This window comes from Numida meleagris, chromosome 6 (genome assembly GCF_002078875.1).
Source record: "Numida meleagris isolate 19003 breed g44 Domestic line chromosome 6, NumMel1.0, whole genome shotgun sequence".
In the NCBI taxonomy this organism is placed as follows: Eukaryota; Metazoa; Chordata; class Aves; order Galliformes; family Numididae; genus Numida; species Numida meleagris.
Window position 1 is genome coordinate 10,361,208 of NC_034414.1, and position 24,009 is coordinate 10,385,216.

The following is a 24,009-nucleotide window of genomic DNA, read 5'->3' on the forward strand; positions in this document are numbered from 1 at the left end:
CTGGTAGTAGAGCTAGAACAGCTGAAAAAGACATACAGATGGTCAGCTTACCAACACCAGCTTCACCAAGACCTACAACTAAGTATTATTGGCAGTATCAGCCTTTAAAGTTTATACAATTGTTATTTCTTACAAAGACTGGCATTCCAAGAACTGAAACTATGTTGTACGAGAACCTGAGGAAAGAAATAATGCAGTCTCTTGTAGAAGTAATGCATTATTCATAGTCCAAAAAATAATTAAAACGCACAACATTTTTCTGCTTTATACCAAGCACTCTTTAATCAGATAAATTGCAGAAACAAGTTACAAGAAGACACGTATTCCTCCACGGTATATAATATCTGCTTATTCAGGAGTGTTCTAGTACAACCGCAATACATATTAGCTGCACTAACACCCGATGAGATACCTTCAGACTAACAATTGAGTAAGAGATACCAAGAATAAACTTTCAGGCTTAATGGACTGAAGAAATCCTTCTCATTTAAGATAATGCTAGAGAAAAAGACAAAAACACATAATGATGATAGCACGGATCCTAAGAACTGCAGAGGCAGCAATGCATGTGCAGCTGTAATACTTAGAGAGTTCAAGAGCCAATATTGCTCCACTTCACCAGTCATTTGCAGAGCTAAGGAGAAAACTCCAATCTCTTCTTTCATATTCTGCTTTATAAAGCAGACTGTGCTGACACCCTCAGATATGTTAAATGAGCTATTTATACACTTCTCAGACATTCCATAAAGCATCAGTTCAGTAATCATCTTTACGTGCATATAATGGTTTCAGTACTATGCTGGATTGGCTCTAATTCCAAATTCTCTATCACAGACAAGGTGTCTGGGCACTCAGGATGTCTATAGCTTCCTTTCTTTCCCACCATACCATATCCTGACGTACCACACTGTGTAGAACAAGGGAGTAGGCAAATCTCCTCACACTTGCTTTAAACCTCCCCTGGGATGCCACAACAAGCTAACCTCAGGTTCAGCTAAACAAGCACAGCTCCACAGTTCTCCTTACTCTCAAACCTTACCATGGTAAGCACAGCTGTTTAAGTAGTACCACAGCAAACATCACGCAGAGGAACTGTGTGATTTGCGTGGATTCAGCATTCCAAAAATGCAAAGCAACTGTATCAGACATGCTGAAGGACTGCCAAAAAAAATGAACCTCCATCTAAAAGCTGTGCATACCAACATGAAAACACCTTTCCATATTGCCTTTTTACTGTAAGACATTGGTAAGTCTTTGAGAATAAGTATAGTCAAAGCTGACACCAAGAGCATCATGCCTTGAGACCAAGCTGCGAATGTCTTCTCCAGCTTCCAAGTCCTTCTTTCTGTGACTTGGTATTTTATAAAGTTCTGGTTTGTTTCCCACAATCTTTTTGTAAATGTGCATTTTACTACAAGCCTTGGTCTTGCTGCATTATTTAAGCTGCAATGCTCAACCGCTAAAACTGAACTCCAGCTTTCTTCACAGATACCAATGTTCAGTAGAATACAGTTCATCAATTCTCTCACCTTTCAGATGGGTGGAATTGTATTAGAATGCCTTACTGCCATCAGACAGCCACACCACTCTTCTGAATCCATTGCAGTGTAGACAGGGCCTAAAAAGTAATCCAATTACCACCGATTCCGTTTTAAGTTACCAATGCCATCATCACTGAAAAGCTGCAATTTTGTCCTTTCTTGTTGCCTAAATAATCCTTTTGCAAGCCCAGAGAAGAAAACGATCCAATGTAGCCTGTATATTCTTCAGTTATACTAGCAAAACACTTCAGTCTGAAATTGTACTCTTTGTTATTATTTTCTACGGGACCTTGGAACTGCTGATTAACAGCCAGTAATTCACATTTGCTGAATTTCAATAGAAGAACTCTCCTCAGACTGGATGACTTCCAAGATTTACCATAAAGGAACAGTAGGCTTTGGGAAAAAACAAAAACAAAAACAAAAAATCTGTTTCTGGAGCAGTGCCATCAGGCCCTCACTTTTGCTGCCTTAAAAACAACTGCAGCAGACTCTGAGATGCAAGTGTGTTATCACCACTGAAGAGACTCCTCAGACTTCCGTGAAGCCTTGCAGCAGGATCTAGCAGATGAGCCTGTCCCTGCATCTGGCAGTCCGTGCACTCTGGGCAGGTGTTCCAGGCTGCAGGAGCTGAAATGCAGCAAATTCCCCTTTTGTTTCTTTGGAATACACCAAAGTCTAGGAGCAGCAGCAGAGCCTTTGCCCTTCCTGATCTCTGAAAAGAACAGAAACCAATTGCTTTTCCTCCTGGAAGAAGGGGAGAAGAGCAACAGTACTTCCGTGGCACGAGCTGTGTGCATGGAGGGGACCCAGACCATGCTACACAGATTCAGAAGCAGCAAAAATTCCGTTGCTCCATTGTCAGAATAACTGAGATGAGACTGAATTCTCAGTACAGTGGGAAAACTATAGCTGCAACATGGCAGCATCACTACAGGAAATAATATCGTAGAGTGAGGCTGTTAGAACAGTTCTGCCTATGTGCTCGATGAGATGACAGAAAACCCCAGCAGTAGCATCAAACTCAGTCAGTCTCAATAGAGAAATACGCTTTATAATTCATTAAAATTAAATTACTGAAGAGAATGAATACATATGAGCAATCTGCTGTGTGTGCTGAAGCATCCTGGAGATCCAGCAAGTTGCATTTTCCCTTCTATTTGACCAAGCATCATGTATCCACCTGGCAACTTGGCTTTGACATCATTTAAAAGGAAGAGCAATTTTACACTGCGTATTATATTGTAAACAGTATTTCAGGCCTGCAGTAATACAGTCTAGTCCAAATTCAGTTAACAAATCATAGCTTGTATATATTTCCTTGTAGATAACGATCCAGAGAAGACTCATCCATCTATATTCAACTCAAAAACTTACCCTTGAGAGCTTACTGGATGTCGGGCTTAAGAAGTTTGCAAGACTACAGCTATATATTATAAAGGCTCATGCTGGCAGTGTGGTCCAGGATTCACAGGACTCAAGTAATAAAATAGAGATAGCAATATTTTCAAATTTTATACATGGCATTTGATTCAAATATCCCCCATCCTATTTTCTAAAGGGAACTATAAATGAAATATCACCTTCTTGTCAAAGCATTACTTCTTATACCGCTTTTTAAGCCAAAATCTATTTTATAGAGACAGTTACAACATTAAATTTAATTTACACAAAAATAAACAGGCTTCCTAAACCACTGCATGCCATAACAAAGACAAAAATATAAGAACGTATCTTAGTATCCCAAGCTCTTCATAATCTGTATTCCTTAAAAACCTTTTAGAAAGAAATGCCAAAACAATCAAATTTTAAGGTCGTAAGCTAAAAACCATTATGTGAAGCTCCTCAATTTGCTTGCTATATTTTCCTTTAACTTCACAATGGTTGATTTCAATTTAAGTAAAAATCGGAAAAGCCTTAATTCAAACACATTTCACAGAGAGCAAATCAACTTCTCTCATTGAATGCGCAAACTGCTCACATTTCAGTAAGCCACTGCAAGGAGAAAGAACAAACAAGAAATGTTTTAATTAAAATGTTCAAGATGCATGGATTCACTAATTTATTTGCTTATTATTTTTTTAGAAAAAAGTCTGACCCTGTAAAGCAGATGTTGTTTCTGCCAAAGGAAGCAACGTTTTGTTTCTTCCTGATGCTGCTTTACATGCAGAGAAGTATTTTCCAAGACAATAACATTTTACCAGGACAGAGGTCCGAAATCATATCTACCACATCTTTGCAGTTCAGCACTTAATTGTAATGAGAAAAGTTCCTGTACACATACTACTGCTAAACTTCCATACGCTGTTTAAAAGTGTCACCCTTGCATTTTCTTTTCCTGCTTTTTCATGACCATACTAACAGCAGCACTCCAAAACTCCATGTGAAATCAGGGCCCTTTCCCCAAGCAAGATATAAGTACACAGTTAGGGAGAACTCCTGAAACAAACAATTGAGAGTTTATAAAAAGTTGAGAGTTTGGATACGAAATTACTACTCCTGTTTACAATACTAAACTAGAAGCAATGGAACATTAGTAAACATATTCTCATTTTAAATTTCTTCTGCCATAATGTCAGCTGTGATTCAAAAACAATGGGCCACCAAATCAAATAGGAAAAGAATACACCATACACCATACAACACTCATTGTCACAGTCACTTAGACCTTTTTCATGCAGCATTGCTGTGAAGAAACCCAATATGTTGCTGTGTCAAGTGAAGTAGGTTGTGGGATCTTTTAGAATAAAGCTGATTCAAAAGTACACAAATGGGTGTAATGTACCTTTTGAACATTACATAGTCTCTACAGACATGAAATGAAAGCATGCAAAGAGACACTGCTTGGCTTATAAAATACCATCTGTCATGTTCAGCTAATTACACTTCTCTGTAATCTCCATACTTCCATAAAATCACTGTAGTTCAGTAAAATCCAACTACTCTGGATAATGCTGCTGCCAATCCTCTAGGAGCAAGCTTTCCAGCAGCACTGATGAAATGCTCCTGTAAATGCCCACCAACACTAGGAACCTGCAGACTCAAGTCATGCTCCAGAGGGAAAGGCACACAAGTTCTTCAGACCACCGACACTCAAAGAATTCCCCACCAGCAAAGCCAGCAATCTATAAAATCCCAACACCTGCAAACCTCCACATAAAATGAGATCTGTTCTCCCATGTATGCCATATGTTGAGTTTACCAGAAGCCACTCATTGCACATTAAATACCTGGAATAGAGCTAGATACATGCTGAAGAACAATATTATAACAGACACACACCCTAATCAAAGACTTATATGAAAAAAACAATGAACGAACAAACCTGAAACTCTGTGAGGCTTCCTCTAGCTTGGAAACATAAAGATTTTCTGACCCCAAAGCGGCTGCTCAATCATCTGATCTAGAATAGAACCTGCAGCTACTATCACTATGGTAAAACAAGCCCCTTTTTTCTTGGGCTGTCTAAACAAGCAAAAGTCTAACCACCTTCTTCACTGAGTAACACAAGGACATTCAAACTTGGCTTGCTCTTCTGCTCCCAACAGCATTGGCAGCACTGAATCAGTCACAAAACACAAAAAGATGCAGAGTGCCAATGTTTCAAATGGCAGCAAAAGAAATGCCTGCAGGGCAGATGGCTGAAAGCAGAAACTGAATTTGTAGTTGCACAAATAAGTACAGAACCAAATATTTTATTTTGTCTTCAAATCCTGGCTAGCAAACTGATTTCCTAATTAAAAATCATTAAATGAAAGAGACCTTTCTGAATTGTTGGTCCTATAAGGTTTATCTAAATGTTCACTGTATATTAAGATCTATGGCATTTAATTATATTTGTCCAGCAGTTCTGTTTTGGGAATTTAAAAAGAACAACAAAAAACTTTTATCATCCTGCTTTTTTTCCAGGGAATCAATGTAGAACACAGAAGAGATAACATCTGTGTCAAAGCCCTCGATCTGGGAAGGAAGAGCCCCTTGAGACAACACAAGCTGGGGACTGCCTGTCTGAATGGGTCTGAGGCTCTTGGTGGACAGCAAGCTGGACATGGCCTGAAAATTAGTAATCTAAACATTTCATCCAGGAAAAAAAAAAAATAATCAGTCAGGAAAATACATGTTGGAAGAAGAGTATATTACAGGATAGATATCTATATAACCAAGCACTGGCCAAAGCAGCCCAACAGAATCTAAGCGCTGCAGGAAACAGCAAGAGATCTACAGTGCTGTAGATATTGCTTTGTATTAATGAGATCTGGTTTGGGGATCAATCAGAAAAGTATTATTCAGCTTCCAAGAACAAAGCTGCAGCTACTGGGAAAAAGAAGCTACAGCTTAGGATTTAAAACGACTAGGCTGACAGCCTTCGCTGAGGACGCTAAGAAGCCAGGAACTGATCAAACAAGAGTAAAGGCATAAATACTCCCTAAAGCACATTGTATGTTTTAAATAACACAAACTACACGGTTGCCACTATTGTCCTGGAAAGATCAGCTGAAATAGTATTTGTACACTCATTCTCTGCAATTATGAAGACATATTAGGATAGTACACGGCTGTAAATTGCAGGTAATGAAAAGAACATCCAAGGAAAAGTGGATGGCCAGGTTACTTCTTCCCCTCCCTCAACATGCACAATCCCTGAACGCAATGTTAGGAAAAAAAAAAAAAAAAGAAATCCATGCCCCAAGAGAAACCGGTGAATTTAATATGATGGAGAGCAAACATAGAATAGCCTTTACTATGTGAGCTAAACTAAAATCGTATTTAAAATAGATCAATGAGAAGTGTCTGAGTGAGAGCAAACTGGGAGGAAAGGGGGAAAAAAAAAGGAAGAAAAAACATGACTTGGAGACACACTACGTGCAATGTAGACTGCTCTAGATGAAAAATTATAAGGAAAGTAATGAAAGTAGTGCTTCCTATTTTATCATATTGGCCCACAATGTCAAGAGGCAGATGTTGGTGGTATGGTAGTAGAGGTTGAACCTTCCCACCAATATTCCATTACGTGTTGTTGCTGTGCGACAGATGGCAGCAGAGGGGCAGACTGACAGAATGGTGTCTGACATGGAAGTGCGGATGAAACAAAGGTGTGGAACAGAATTACACAAAAGCTCTCAGCCCAGACCTCAAAGGACCATGACTCCAGCATCGCTGCACTGGAAAAGGATGCCACCCGAAAGAGAGCTCTGTGATTCTGCTGTGGGCAGACAGAACCACTGCAATCAAGAGAAAACCTGCATAAGATGACTGCTAGCTCCTTTCTCTCTCTCTTTTATGCCTGTTCCATGAACAGTATTTCTGTCCAGCTGGTAGCATTCTGAACCTACTTTACATCAAAGAGTATATAACATTTCAAGAAACCTGTAAAAACAGATTAACAAGTCCTAATACCCCTTGGAAACAGCTTCCTGATACAAAAAATGAAGCATTGCAGGCACAGTAACTAAAGCAATGCAGACCTTTAATATAAATACTAGCTCCTGAAGTGCCTAATGAAAAAAACAACAATCTCAACCACGTTCTGCAGGGTGCAGTAAGAACTTTGTGCAGTACGCAAGTAAACACAGGCACAAATATGCAGATCCAATACCCTGCTGCAGAATGAGGTATCTGAGGCAATTCATTAACGCAGCAGCTCCCTAAAATAGCTCACTGCCTACCTATGCATATAGGACAAGAACAAGATACGGATGTATTTATTAGATTCCTACAGGAACAGTAAAACTAAACTATCAATTTATTGAAAATGCGAAGGGGAAAGAGATAAGCTAGTCACTCTTAGCTGCACTAACAGTCAAAACTGAAGACAAAGGTAGTAAGAACTACAGCTCTTATACAAAGTGTTTAGTGGACTGAAACAGCCAAGCTTCTTTTTCCTTGTTACAGGTGGTGTAACAGTTTCTATAGAATAGAGTTTCTAAGGGAATACGTGCAATTTTAGGATTAAATACTAACCCTGAGACAAAATATTTTGTCACTTATTCCCCACACACTACTATCTTTATAATCCAATCTAGGATTTTTCTTGCTGGAACTGTAGAAAGCAGGTTTTGGTTTTCTTTTTTCATTTAGGTTTGAGTTCATTCTCTGTAGTTCAACAGAAATAGGAAAGCCTGCCAAAATTGGATCACTTTTCCAGTGGAAGAATGTGTTTGTCAGATCCTGGTGCCTGAGTACATACATATTTCAAGATTTGTAAGATATCATTGGCTGGCAAGAGTACCGAGCACCACTTGGCTTAGGTTTTGTACACAATAGTGAAAATGAACTCATTATTTCTAACAGCAGTCTATGCAGATGAGGGTATTCAGTACAGCCTGATCCACATATTTGAGCCCTGATCCTGAACCATGTTAGTTCAGTCTCATGAAAGTGTTGCCATTAATTTCTCACGGCATGAAAAGATGCATGTGTATAAACCCTTTATAGACTGGGATTTTCAGCTATAATGAAGAACTACTGGAGACAGATAACTGTTTTCTACTGTGCACATACACAGTGCTTCCACAAAGGAAGACTCTTTTTTTCTAATGGTCTTTCAGGTATTACTGCAATCTTAGGAAAAACAAAACAAACACATAGTAATAAGATTGAGAGTGTGGACTATTCTCCCCCACCCATCCACCCTTTTTTTTAATAATTCTAAATGAAACAGAAGTATTCACTTCCGTCTAAAACACTGAATGCTATTGACATTATAAAGACAATTTCAAAAGAAATGTAACATTTAATCTTTTCTAATGTCTGCTACACGAACCAGCGTACTGGAAACCATTCAAAGATTGACATTCATACGAGGAGGTTCATCAGTACAGCAGACATGAATTAAGCTTGAGAGTCCAACCCATGTTTTTGCCCTCCACTCGGGAATTTTTATTCTTGGAGAACTGGAAGGGGCTCAGAATAACATCCTGCCTGCAAGATAACCAGACAGTCGTTGGAATTACTAAAAATACAGGAAGGAAAACTGTTCAACAACAGTGCAGTCAACAAAACACGTGTCCCTCATTAGATTTTTTGGTCTTTGAGATTATTAAGAAATTGTGTTCCACAACTTTAGCCATCAGGCACCAGATATGCCTTTCACCTTTTTCCATAGCAAGTAACTCCTTCTCAAGCTACCGTTACATCAATGGGCTGTGTCAGGAGAAGGCAGAATCAGAAAGGCGGCAACAGAAGTCAGACAACTGTTGGGAGAGCTCTAACACACAGTCGATGAAACTGCCTCCATTACAAACTGTTCTCTGTGGGAGGAGGAGAAAAGTATACATTATTCTGAGTCACACCGACCTTTTTTCCTTTTGTAACTTGAAGTGATTGTTTTCATTTCTCTGCATAATTATCAATCAAGGGAACTGAAGTACCACACGCACATTTCAGCCTGTGTCAGTTTATCAGTATTTTCTAGCAAAGGTATTTACAGAGAGAAAATAAATGAGAGAAAAGTGTAACAACTATTAATACTACATAGAATATTATATCACCGAGCACATTAGAAAAAGTAACAAATAGCACATTTTCCCATCCCTAAAAAAACTTATGCTATCATAGCCCATATTAATGTGACCATACTTTATTTAAGCCATTTATTTAACCATTTCCCCTCTGTCCTATAGCTATTGTGAGAAAGAGCCACTCTCCATGTTTAATTTTTTTTTTTAAATAAGCCCCCTTTAAGCAGTGGAAGGCTGCAATGAGTTCTCCCCTGAGACTTCTCTTCCCCAGACTGAACAAGCTCAGCTCCCACAGCCTGTCTTCATAGGAGAGGTGCTCCAGCCCTTTGATCATCTTCACGGCCTCCTCCGGACCCACTCTAAAAGCTCCATGTCTTTCTTGTACTGGAAGCCCCAGGCCTGGCCTCAGGAGGAAAGAGCAGAGGGGGACAATCACCTCCTTCTCCCTGCTGGACACCCCTCTTTTGATGCAGTCCAGGATATGGTTGGTCTTCCAAATGGCAAGCACACTGCTGGCCCACATCAAGCTTTTCACCCACTAGAACCCCCAAGTCCTTCTCCACAGCCCTGTACTCAATGAGTTCTTCTCGCAGTCTGCACTGATGTCTCGGATTGCCCCAGCCCAAGTGCAACACATTGTACTTGGCATTGTTGAGCCTTATTTGATTCATGTGGGCTCACTTCTCAAGCTTGTCCAGGACCCTCTGGATGGCATCTCTTCCTTCTATCATATCAACTTGCCATGGGTTTGTGATTTTTGTTATCAGTATTCCACATCATGTAAAGCACTGGGAGTTAAAGAGCTAATGCTCCAGTACGGTGAACTGCTAATTTTCTGGGTACCTGGTTCTCAGAAGAGAAGAACTACATACCCCAGAGGACTTTGCCTTCAGAGGGAAAGATAAAACTCCTCGTAAGTCACAAGATTCCTTCTTTTCACTGCCTGGCAGTGACTGTGTTCCCCAGCTGTTTTGTCTTCAGTTTTAGAATAAGGCCTTCAGTTTCAGACACACTCTCTCTCTCTCTCTCATTTTATTTGATTTATTAGCCTCAATTCCAATTATATTGTATAATATTGTATTATCTTGCATTCCGATATCATATTTAGTAAATTAACTTTCCTCCTCAGACTGTTGTCATCGTTCTGTTTTTAGGCCCATCTCTCTACTCTTCCCGCTTTTCCCTTTCCCAGGGTGTGGACCCACGGATCCACACGTGGGTCCCCTGACCCATTAGTCACAGAACTAGGCCAAACCGGCCCGTGAACTGTCAACCCTTCCCCCCCCGCCCCAGCCCCTTCCCCTTTTTTGGGCCAGTGGGCCTGCTATCACCCTGTCACAGACACAGATAGATCTACAGACAACTCCGTGACACAACTACAATGACTCAGCTTCGTGTCACCAGCAAACCTGCTGAGTGTGCACTCAATACCGCTATCTAGATCACTGACAAAGATGTTAATGAGCACCAGCCCCACGATGGAACCCAGGGGGATGCCACTTGTCACTGGCCTCCACCCGGACAGAGAACCACTGAGCACAACCCTCTGGCTGCAGCCATCCTGCCAATTCAATATCCACTAAATAGTTCAGCCTTCAAATCAATCTCTGTCTAATTTAGAGATAAGGGTGTGGTATGGGACCAAGTCAAAGGTCTCACAGAAGTCCAGGTAGATGACATCGGTCAGTCTTCCCTTGTTGATCAGTACTATCGCTCCAGCACAGAAGGCCACTAGATTACTCAAGCGTGATCTGAACTAGGTCAAGCCGTGCTCTCGGATCACCTCCTTGTCTTGCATGTGTGCAACACTGCTTTCAGAAGGATCTGTTCCACGATCTTCCGAGACAACATCTTTGATTTTCATAAATTTTAACTGCAGTCACTACAGTGAATTCACATACCTAGTTCGGCAGATCAGCTTTAAATACTTCAAACGATTTAGATAAATTTTAAATAGATCGAATATTTGCTCCTGGAGTAACGTTTTCTTTATTTCCATCTTCACTATGAATCAGAAGAGTACTGACTGTACTCTGTGACCATTTTTGTTAAATCCAAGAATGCTGAGGCACCTAAGAAAGAGCACTGAAGAGAACAAAATTAGGAAGCAAAAGCAAGCCTGAGTTCTTCTTGTTCAACTCTACCGGATGATTTATCAAAACTTGGTGGCAAAAGTACAACCTAAAACAGTATTTGTCCATTCAGAAAATTCCAATAGTTAGTAGACATCTAAATATATATAAAAATCTAGAAAATTACCAGTCTTTTTAAGACAGTTTGGAAAACTACCATCATTCACTTGAATGACTCAAATATTGGATTCTTTCATAGCTGGACAGCAATCTTTCAAGACAAAAAACTTTGCGCTGTAACTCATATGACACACGTGAGGACATGTGCTACCAGCAAAAAATGAGAACTGTGGGACAGGCTGTGGTAGAAAGTTAGTCTGAGTGTTACTGTATGAGGCTTTCCATTGGTCCCCCCATGCAATATATTTCAGACTCCAGATCATTATTTTCACTATATTTGAAAACAACTGAAAATAGTGTCTCATACATGCACATTGCTTAACTAAGTTTCAGAGTTCTGATACTGTATGGACTGAGAAAACTCGTTACTGCTGGGCATAAACATTGCTGTTGGAGACAGTGGACTGCTCAAACGGCTAAGGATGCTCATATTTGCAAAAGGAATGCTCGCTTGTAGTATGCAAAATTCTGAACACCAAAAAATGGCTGATAAGCAATTGTTCACTTTTATCTTTGTTTTGTAAGCTGCATGTCAAATATTCATCAGTTCCACCAGTTAGAAACCAAGAATGAGGGGGAGGGAAAGAAAATGAGCAAGATGTTTTTTTCTGCTTGTTTCCAAGATTTGCACATATATTTTAATGTAAAAAGAGTTAGCATTTCCTTAAAATAAGAAATTGCAAAATAATTTGATTTTAAAGGGTGAATCAAATCTAGGTTTGTGGGGTTTTTTTTGTTTTTTTTTTTTTTTTTAATAAATCAAGGAGGAACTATCACATAAACCACCGGCACACTTTGTCAGTCCTATAACAGTACAGATTGTCAGAGAAATTTCACCTGTCAAAAATGCAACGGAAACAATATCAGCATGATATCCAAGGAATGAAGCAGCATAATTCTCCTTAAGGTCGTGCCATCAATCCCCACACACAGTATATTGAAAACTCACGCTCGTTATATTTCTAGATACTGGTAGAAATTACAGTTCTCCAGAATCAGATTATAATTACACAGTGCTGCAAATTGTACATTTGTCAGCTCCTAGAAACAAAATGGAGAGCAAAATCTGCAGTTTTAATGGGTGTTTTCATGCTAAATACAGATACTGAAAACATTACAGTTCATTTACCAGTTTGACAAAAATTGTTCCCCTTGTCTCCTTCTTGTCTTGTCATATTATATTATGAAACAAGAGAAAGACAGCTAAGTTTATTAGCCAGAAATTAACGTAGGAAAACCTACTGATTTTTTTCTTACTACACAGCACAAAGAAACTCTCCTTTTTAAAGCCTAGTTCAGATATGCAGAAGATGGGGTGTCACTGTGTTTGGGTTTTCTTGTTTCTTACTCCCTCTGATGTTGATTCAGTTGTTGTTGTTTTTTATTTTTTAATGAAAGATGAATAATAGTCCTACATTGAATATCAACCTGTGGATTCAGAAAACAGACCTTAAGCAAAGTTTCAGTACTCAATTATACCATAACAAATACTGTTTCTTAAGTGTTTACATCTTGCTCCAAGATAAAAGAATAATCAGAATCGGGGTTTTTGCAAATGGCATTTTCTACACATTTAGAATAAGTGCAAAGTGTTTCCCAGCCCAAATATTTTAATTAAAAAGAAATCCGTATAGAACCATCTCTACTTGTAATCTTAGCAACAGTGTAACTGTAGAGAGAGATCAGGTCTATAAGCCTTGCTCATTGTAGCAAATTTGTTAAAGCGTGACAGAAACAGGTCCTGAGGTAATTCAAGATACTACAGGTATTGGATTTTGTGCTTTCCGCTTTTCAACAAAGGAAACAAGCATAATTGCATTTGCTCCAGTGTGTCATTTAAAAAGCCCAGAGATAAACCATCTTTGGTTTTGTGTAACTAAACAGATTGCAGCCAAAGTGGATCAGATTAACCGATTACGAAAGACGATGTTGACAAACAGAACAGAAAAGTCTCACGGTATTTTTTGCGGATACCAAAACGACAATAAAACATACACACCCGGGCTGCTTTACGCTTGCGTGTAACCTGTTGAAAGCAAGCGATGGAAGAATAAGACATGGAGGGGTTTGTGTTGAACAAAGATGCTCAGGTGCTATGACATCAACTTCAAAGCATTGCAGGCAAGGGCTTTTCACCATCCTTTTCATATACACATTCATTAACATGTGACCGAAGTTGCCGTTTGAATTATTCCACTTCACCCGCTATAATGCCTGTTAGCAACAATTAGAACAAAAGCAATCTTCCCCGGGGACTGAAGCACCACACAGAGCCTTGTAAGCAAACACGCCGCTCAGCCTGCTGACTCCCTCACAGGCAACACGTTCAACTCTACCGTGTGTAAAACGTGACAGAAATATGTGACTATCAGATTTGTTGCCAATTTCTAGAAGAGGAAGCAAATCACACTATCCGAGTAGAACTGCATTCAAAACATGCACTTGTTCGAGAAGTATCTAGGTTTTCTCCCGTCTCCTGTGAAAAATGGATCTTGAACGCTACGTTTGGCACAAAGGCAGAAAGCAGCAAGCAAGTGCATCTCTGGAAGTTTTAGGAAGAATTCTCATTCCACAGTGGTTCTGTAATAAAAGTTGACAAGAGCATTCAAACTTCAAACTCTTTCACTGCCAACTCTCTATCTGTCCATCAAGATTTTGTCTCCTTTCTTAAGGAAGTAAGACACGCATTCATCACGCCTGTATTTTTTTTTCCTCCAGCTGATTAATTTCAACTGAAATTAAAGAGGGGCATAGCCTACAAAAGCACCATGTCCAGCAGGTGTTGTGAAAAGGATGGCGGCTAAGTAGAGGCAAAGACTTTAAACAGCCTCAACTCAACAGAATTAGTAGAGTAATGAGAACTCACACACAGGGACATTATGAATGACAGCTAGAGTAATCCTGCCTTCAGAAGCCGTGTTGATCCTTGGACCAGCTGGTGGATGCAGAAGACTCCTTCCAACCCAAACGCAGCATCAAGAAAATATCCAGCATTTCTTTCCTTGTCTACACATGCACAGTTCTCATAATCCTCACTTGGACAGGAACGAAAGCAATAAAAAGGATAATCTGTTCTAGAAGCAAGAAGGAAGCAGAAGATAAACGAAATATAATTCCTCCCCTGATCTTGCTGCTGATCTCTCATCCTGGAAAAGCCAGACTTCTGCTCTAGATGCAGCATTCCCATCTGTAACACAGGTAACATACCTCTGCCTTTGTACCGTGTTCCAGAATGAGATCCAAAATGCAGCCTGTGAAGGCAGACATGGGACAGGGGGATTACTACAGCACCTGTCACGATGCACCCGGCTTGCTGAGGCACTGTCACACTGAGCTCACAAGCCACAGCCACACCAAAACCCACTGGGTACGGGCCAGCAAGAGGTGGCAACAGTGGGAAGAATAAGCAAGCACGTGCTCTCTGAGATAGGGGAAGCTATATCTGGCATAGCTGGAGAGGCCCTTTTAATTGTATCAGATGTAATTAAACCACTTCTGACACTGTGGGAAGATATTTCTAAATGCATTTCAGTAAGGCAGAAAGGATGATTTTAGATATCAGACCACAAATAAATAAATAAGCAAGTGAAAAAAAGACTTCCCTTCGGGTCTAATCAGTACTTTTCAGCTCCTCTCAAATACATACGAAGGTATACCTCCTGGTTTCTTGATGGAACACTACTTGCCCACTGCACGAAAATGTTTAATCAAGGTAGCATGTGATTACTCTTACTTGCACGTTTTTCATTCATAACTGGAGATTGTATTTTTTGGAGGATAAAAGGTTGTAGGGTGAGCCATTTCAGCTTGCAGGATCACCCATCAAACCTCATTCAGCTTCGTTCTGTCAGATGCAGATGGCTCCACCTCTTCCGGTTTTCAGGGTCTAGCCCAAACTGGAACAGGATGATGTATAGTCCAGCCCAGGAATTACAGAACAAAAGCTGGCTGGCGCAAGCAAGCCAGAAATGCACAGGCAGCAACGGCTTCCTCTACGTGACCCTTCAGAAGCGTTTGCCATTCAGGGGTAGCACTGTACTGCTACCACTACACACGCTGTTATCTTTACCTGCAGCAAACCGGGAGAACACTGTGTGTACAAGCCCCACAACAACAGCAACCAGGGTGGCAATCAGTGACTGCTTGTCTGCATGGCTGAAGCTATGCAAGTTTGCAAACCGTGCAGCTCCCCAGAGAACGTCTGCTCTCCCCTGTGTCTGTGTGCTGACAGAAGGACCTCCGCTTGAACCTAAAATCTCTTCCAGAAATGAGTACGGTGGCAGCTCCTGAATGGGAGAACAGACCTGACATATTTATCTGCTTTATGATTATTAGAAGATAATTTTAAAAGATAGGGAAGATTATAAGGAAATACTGCCACTGGCTTTCTGACAAATTTAACTCACCCCATACCACGTCCGAGCACTATCCCAGCGGCACATACGTGGCCCTCCCCAAAAATAGTGCCAGATAGTTGACAGTCCACAAGAGACAACACTGCAGACCCAATATCCAGGTAGAAAAGGGGGAAAAAATGCAGAAACAAGATGAATACACTTCCTTAAGGACTGAGTATCACTAGAATACAGAGGTATGCATGCTGTGATGTAAAAAGAAAACAATGCTTTTCATTTAACAAAATAATCAACTCGGGGATGATTAACAGTAAATCAATCATTGTTCATTACAGACCTACTTCAGTGGAGTGAAAATAGAAAGAATAAGGAAACAATATCACATCCATTCTGATGAAAAAATACATAGGAGGCATCAGGTAGAAAGTGAAAAGCAAAATCCTACACAACTTCATCCTTCTAATTACTATTTATTGCAATATGCAGTGATGTTTAGCACCATTAATCCAAGTGCTTGACCATAGCAAATGCAATATCCCAGAGCTGGCTGTCAACTAAAATCCTTGAGCTGAATTTTCATTCCAGTGCACAGAGAATTAGTTTGAGGGCTCCTACCACTGTTCATTGGGTATATTTACAATCCATTGCATAAAGCAGTGAAAACTTCTAGGTCTCTACTGCATCTTAAACTTAACTTTTTCAGATGGGAATGAGTTGCTCTTGCCAAATAACGCATAAAAACTGCAACGTGTTTTATGCTGTTTGCCTGTTCTCCTCTCCTCTCTCTCCACCACATTAAGCATTTTCAACAGAAACTGCAGATTTTCAAGGAGGCTAGAGATTAGGAAATAAAAGGAGCAGAGAATCAGAGTGACCTCAGCACTCACAAAAATCCAGCCATAAACTCTTCAGCACTTACCATGTAGTATGACTCTCTATCCCTTGTAAGCCTACAACAGCCTAATGCTAAAACATAACTCTTCTATTTCAAAATGTTTACAGTTTAGTGGAATTCAGCAGTTGCTGAATCAGAGTCCTGCAACTGAGCGGTCATCTCCAAAGAACCTTAGTTGCCTTACTAGGTCCTTTGAGTTTTGTTATTGTTTGTATTAGTTCAGTGAAATCACGGCTTTCCGAAATTATAACTTATTAATTTTACTTCCAATTTTCTAAGCAATAAAACCTTTCATAGCAACTCCAGAATTCAGTAGGTTTTTGGCCAGAAGTCTTTGAAAGATTAATGTCAATTTACCAAATCTAAATCTTGTAAACTCGATGACCTCCAGAGTTTCAGGGTAAAATTTCTGAGACAAAAAATGAAAGGAGCATGGCAAGAAGAAACCTGAAAGTCCAGGCCCTCATCCAGAGGCATTAGAAATCCATTCCTAATGAAAGAAACACCCCCATCAGGGACTTGAACTTGCACATCCAACCCTCCAGGCAATGCAAACATTGATATCACATGTTTCCAATAAATTAATATTGGAAATCGCTCTGATGCAGGATGAACAGAATGGGAAAACTCTTTTTCCCTTCCAGTGCTATTCAGAAAAATCTCTATTTTGCAAAGCCTCACAAATTGAGTTTTAAACGAATACACAGCAAAAAGTGAAGCAAAATCAGAATCAAAACCAGAAGGAAAAAGGGAAAGAAGGGAGAATGGAAGAACCATTTACCTCATTTTAATTTCTCCTGTGCTGGTTTTTTGTTGATCTTTAAATTTGTGAGGGATATTCAAGCCAGAGTAGGTAAGCCAACTTTTCTGTGTCAATAGTGCCAGAGTACTACTCTGTATCATTTAGTAGCTAAGATTTAAAAACCATCTTCCAGGATGTCTCAAACATGAAGCAACGTCATGATATTACACCTTTTTTGGCACTGATTTGGAGGCTCAGTTTCTCTGACTATTAATAGACTATTCTGCAATTAATATAACTATAGTTGATATACCCAAGAAGAATTAACTTCATAATCTGGAAAGCCAGAGCTAGATTAGATAGCGAATGATAAGGTGACTAGAGCTCTTTGGAGTCAAAAATTAACATTTTCACATGAAAACAACCAATCAGTTTTAAATTAACAGTTACGTCTACATTGTGAACTCTGTTGTGATAGATACTGAACTAGCTGTAAACAGCCTAACACACATCCTGGAAACAGTTTACAGTAATCCATAGCTCATCACAGATGGAACTGCCTCGTTCCTCAAAGGAGTAAATCCCTTCTGCATGTTTGACGTCGTATGGCTTTCAATATCCGTGTCAGCTCACATGCAGCTTGCACAAGTGCCTCTCTACTGCACTGCAGTATGCAGCATGGACATGCCACAGCGATCAAATACGGAAGGAAAGAATTTAACCAATTCTCCACCAACCAAAGCTACAGAGTTCTCCATGTCTAAATCTTTGCACAGATTTCATGATGTGCAAATGCATCCGAGCTCTACTTTAAGGACAAGCAACAAAACAAAGCTAGTGTTATTCTAGGGCAAGCACGACTCTCTCTAAAACCCTGTACTTCACTTTTTAAATCTGCAGCCACAGCTAGTAAAGTGATTTAAAATTCAGGATCTCTGAATAATCAGTTGTCAGCTTCTGACTCACTGGTGCGCACAGACATCTTTAACGTTACCTAACACTGCTCTACGGATGCACTGCCCCAAAAGATGTATTATTTCTCCACATACCTAAGCTAAAATTTGAGACAGGCATGTAAGAGTTCACACTATCCCTAGGTCTGGAAAAGCTTATTTAAAGGAAATTCATTCTCCCGGCTTGAGTCTTGGAATTTATATCAGCCAAAATTGGTGGGATGTATTCCAAGGTACACTGAGCGTCTTAGTTTTTCACTTGCTACTCGACCCAACCTGAGCAGTTAGTTCAAGTCATCATCCAGACAAGTTATCTGTTAAATTCTACAGTACATCCAACGTTTTCCCCAAATTTGCAGAAGAGAGAATTGAAACACCTTGCAGTATATTTTTTGTTACTGTAGTCAAGTGAAAATGCTTCTATACTATTAGTATGTATTAGCAACAAATTACTCTAGAAAAAACTGAGACCAATCTTCCTTACACTTCTTGCTGCAGCACAGATACCATTTGTGGAAACACAGCGTTCAGCTTCATTCATTTTGCTTTCAAATCGATAGCAAATCTGAAAGACAAACCTGTTTTTTCCTTTCCCTAAACACGGATCAAATACTGTATTTCACTTGCAGATACAATTTCCAACTTAGTCGTCATTTGACGTTAATCAAGGTATTTCCTCACCTTGTAATTTCTCACCTGCAGGTTGTTAGAACTATGATTACAATTAAAATTACCACTAAAATCTTCATGCTGTGGTTTCATTACCTATGTCAAATGAGTTATATTAATTATGAACTAAAGTATTCAGAGTTGCGTTAACACGCATCTCAATAGGAACCACGAGATTTCCACTGAAATCTGCAGTTCAAGACTAAATTTGGGTAAACACCTAAGAACTCAAGATAGAACTCAACTTCATGAAAGAACGATCTGGTCACTTCAGTTGTCAGAGTCAGCATCCAAGACCCGCACAGTTCTTGTGCTGGTAGAAGCAGCGACCTTCGCATGCTCTATATAGCCTTCTCTGGGAGAGCTTTATCTACTTAAGTCACTATTCTCTTCCTTCCTATTTTCTTAAGATCAGAACAGACAAAAGAAGCTGATGATCATACATCTACAAGAAAAATGAAAGCAGTAAGTATGTCAACAGTCACCACAGTCTTTCTGCACGTGCATTGTGTCCTTCCCTTGCACCTGTCTTCTACACTGAAAATTCTTCAGAATGAAGACTCTCTTGCTGTACATTTGCCTATTAGCAAGATACAAAAGATAGCAGAGCCCAGAGAGATGCTATATTCTCAGCTGAGAGTCCTCTGGACTTGCTGGTTTTATCCTGCCACTGTGTCATAGAAGAGGCTGCAAAAGGTGAGAGAACATTTCTTCAGCTCCCCACAGCCATCCATTTGCATGAGACAGACCATTTCATAATCCCAATTACTGACCACCATATACCACACAGCAACAAGTTAAAGAGAAGACATTTAGAGAGAAGATCTCCTGTAGGTACCATATAGCCGGCAAGACAGAATTCTATTGTCATGAATAAGCTGAAACTGAAAAAAAGGAAAGGAAACAAAGAAGCAAGAACAACAAGATGTGGGGAAAAATGGCAAGAAGTTTGTTCATAGAGAGAAACAACAGAAAGAAGAAAATGAATTGGAAAATAAGTCATCAGTATGAGGGGAAGCGCAATGAGGAGGAAGTGTGAAAAGAATCCAGCTCTCTGGAACGGCAATTTTTAGTTACTAATGGAAAGCGCCATCTTCCAGAAAAGCTGCTGCTTACATGTCTAAATGCAAGCATCTTTAAGGGAAGTCCAAAAAGCCTCAGGCATAAGAGTCAAAATCGTCTGACTCGGGGAGCTGCAAGAAGAGATATAACATTTCATTGCCATTTTCCGTCTGTGATCCAAATCTGGCACAGATGGCTTGCAAATGATTGTCACTGCCAGAAATCTGCAAATGATTGTCACTACCAGAGGCCCATTGGCCTGTTACAAAATGAGTTTTACTCTCAGTCTGGATATTGATACTGTAAAGGTAGCCAGAGGTCAAAGTATTCTAGGACAGCTGCGGAGCCAGTGTCCATCATACGGCGCAAAGCACACCCTGTGAGAGGCAAAAAAGCCCCCTCAGCCTCACCCTCCAACTTAAATCCACCCTTGGCACACTGCAAAGCACAGGATGACTGTTTTCCTCCCAGCTCAGGCGCTGATCTCCCTTGAGCCGTGTCCCATTTCCACTTAAGCCAATTCCCCACAACTTCCATTGGTCTTTTTATTTCCCTCGCTAGCAAAAACGAACTGATACTTTATGTTCCTCTCCTCTCTTTTCTGCCCGGTTGATTTCGGCTATCAGCTTCATGGTAGCAATTGCCACTGATGACGTGCTTGTACAGCTCCTTCCCTTGACTCTGGGCCTAACGGGGCTTTGATCTCAGCTGGAGGCTCCGTGCAGTATAACGGTTACACCCTAGATGAGAGCACAGACCCCCAGTAGGAGCGAGCTTTGACTTAAGCGTCTTAACAGCACACAACTAGGCTAATTTTATACACTGCAAAAACTTGAGACAAGACAGCCTAATTCAGAGCAGAGCAGACACATGCTCTCTGTACCCTTTTCTTTAGAAAAAGCAGCCCTCATAAATTATCAATGCCATTCCCCACGGGAGGCAGCTGAGAGCGAGCTTGCCTGCATTGCGATACGCTTGCAATCACAAACTGCACCTTGCAGAGGGGGTGAGCACCTCACCTCTACTGCTGCCCTCAGAGTACTGATACCGTAAGGTAGATATTATACCAAATAAACGCATAGCAACAAGCGTGGGGAACCCTTCGTCTTCAAGCACATCCCTGTTCCAGAACTTGTTTACACATTACGCTTTCAGAAATCTTCTTAGCTGCTCTAATTGCCATGATTCATGAATTTACAGCACAGCTCCGCTCCAACACAGTTCCCATCCAACTGCAATCCCTCATCTTGCAAATAAATAAGTAGCGACTCTCTGTAGCTTCAATTTCTAAGCACAAGCTTAAAACTTCAGAGTGAATTCATAAAAGCTACAAAGAAAATGAGCACAATAAAAGTCACGAGTGAAATCATGTTTATTACTACTATCACCCTATACATTTGAGGATGTACTGTACCACCGCACACATCTGCTGCGTGCTCAGCTTTACCCAGAGCCTCGTGCTCGGGGTGCCAGCCCCAAAGACAGAAGCAGGTTAGAACATAAGAACAAATAATACCTACAATAATAGGGGCTAGGACCTTATTCTGAGTGTATGGATGCTTTCACCTCAGAAGGCAACAGCCCCTTTTAACTAGTTACTAGTTAAAAGGGGTTAACTAGTACTCTGCGGAATGCACGGGCTTGTCCAAGGCACACCAGCATAAAATAAAAATGCTTCATACAAGCAAGGGCTTAATTCTATGCTGGAATTTGTATCTATGAAAGAGTTTTGCGAAAATAAGTACAATATAATGACTTTTAAAACTCATTTCTCAATTGTATTTCACAACATCAGCAAATTCAAATCTCCTCATCCCACGACTATTAGTGTTTCAAAAGCAGGATACAGAAAAGAAGGAGAAGAAAAGGCATATAGGGCAAAGTGCCCAAACCACAACCTTTGTTCCACAAATAAAATAAACCTTTCATCACCTCAGCGTGAAAAAGCCAGCACTGACACTGAAGGAATTGGTCAATATATTTTGTTAATTCACCTAAAATGTTCTCAGCATGTTAAGGACAGAAGTGTAATCTGTTCTGTGAGTTCTGGACATGCAGGTGGGTTGCATGAATGAAGTATTCCAAGAGGCGCACACCTGGCTGCTCCCTCACACCGCACATTTCACTTCCACAAAGTGGTATTTTGACCTACTTTACTAATAATACCTTTCTCAAACGTGATGTCAGCCATATACGCATTCAGAGACTCCCATTGCCCGGATGAATGCATTTTGGGGATCCTGGAAGATATTTTAAACGAGCACATTCCACAAGACTGGCCAAGACCTACTTGGAACTCTGGAGTTAGCTCCCTGTAAACCAAAAAAATGAGTTAACTCCTTTGGGAGAGCGCAAATGATGGCAGAAGTCTAAAGCAGGCGGCCTCAGAGCAGGAGGGTGTCTTGTTTGCCCTATGATTTGGGAAGCTTTTAGCAGTTGCTAGCCATAAGCATACGCTCAGCATTTGTGAAGAACATTACATTAGAAAAGAAGTGAGCGTCATCACATCACTGTTTCTCTGAATATCTACTGTATCTACTCTGCTGGCTTCTTCAATTGCACAGTGTGCAAAGAAAAAAGATGCTCTATTTCCTTCTTCAAGGCCATTGCTACAAAACCCCTGAGGGAACTTTTTGGCCACAGCCTCTGCAAGAACCTTGGGTACGGTGGGAGGACAGGGGAACAGTTATGGGAAGAGCCAGGAGCAGCTTTTCTTGTGATATTTTTGCCTTCATTACATCGGCTTCAAATTGCATCAGAAATCATCAGCTAGTCATTTTTGAAGCTTATCGCCAATTCCTTACATCTTTTTAAAACGTGGGCTCTGAAACAGCTGCTGGAGCAAGCGTCAATATTCTCGTGTTCTCTGCAATCCGTTTCTTTCTTTCCCATTCCTCTGCTGATTAGAAGGATGGCGAGCACAAATTAAACCAACAGACCACCACCACTTGGGCAACCAAGGTTTAATTTTTTCGTTCCGATTCAGGGAGTGATTTATGTGCGTTACGTTGTGCTGACAGTGGCACACCTTCGCTAGGAATACTGCCACTTAACAGTGGGGCAAATGGACCCACAGAACAGCTGCCTTTAGCACGAAGCGCACAGTGTAAGTATTTTTGAACTCACGACTCTCTAAAACAAATAACTAAATCGCTGTACGTTCCTGCACTCACATGGGCAACGTGAAAATTTCATTTTACAATGAAATGAATGAAGCAAGCACGCCGTGCCGTGTTAAGCAGGACACCTTTTTAAAGCACGCACGCTTCTTTTTCCAGTAGTTTGAGAAGAAGACTCCAACTCTAACAACGAAGCCGTAACGCGGTCAGCCCGAACAGCACTCGGGGTTTCACCGCACAGATCCCCGCTCCGAGCTCAGCACCCCCGGCCCCTGTCCTCGCCCAGGACCGAGCTACCCCTACTCCAGCAACGAGCGCTCGGGCGGGCGCAGCGCTGCTCCCTCCCGGGCCGGCTCCCGCTGACGCACGGGGCTCGCGGGCAGCGGCCGCGGCGGCTCCGGTAGCTTATGGCAACGACGGAGCCAATGGCGGCCGCCCGCCGGGCGCTGCCATGGCGATCCCGCCGCTCGCCACGGCCGCTCGGGGGGCCGCGCGGCCCCGCCGTGCCCGGCCCCGCCGGCCGCCCTACGGCCTCGGAACGAGCGCGGCGCTCCCGGCGGCGGGGCGCTGCCCGCCCGCGGTTCTTTCCCCCGGGAGCGGCCCCAAACTTGGCGGCGCGGACCGGCCCCGAGTTGGGAGGCGGGACCGGGCCCGCCCTCCCTCGCGCGGCAGCCCCGGAGCGGCTGCCCCGCGGGACCCTCCCGGCCGTGGGTGCTGCCCCTACCTGTAGGGGATCCAGTCCGCCTGGTGCCTTGAAGTCATCTCTCCCCGGCGACGCTGCCCGGAGCCGAGGAGCGGTTGTCGGCCGCCGCTGCCCGAGTCGGAGCCCGGCGCGGCGCGGGCAGCATCCTCCGTCCGAGGCGGGGGCGGACGGGCGCCGCTTATCCCGGCGGCGGCCGCGGAAACATCCCCCCGGGGAGGGCTCCCCGCGGCGGGCCGGGCTGCATGGGGAGGGGGCGGC

General features: G+C 41.7%; 1 protein-coding gene across 1 annotated transcript in view; it reads right to left on the reverse strand.

The window, feature by feature from the left end:
• Positions 1-24,009, reverse strand: part of TUB (tubby bipartite transcription factor) — a gene marked incomplete at its 5' end in the record, with an annotated part of 61,482 nt that extends 37,473 nt beyond the window's left edge. The window contains 1 exon segment of the mRNA XM_021403770.1: positions 23,773-24,009. Coding sequence (XP_021259445.1) covers positions 23,773-23,810 — 38 coding nt within the window.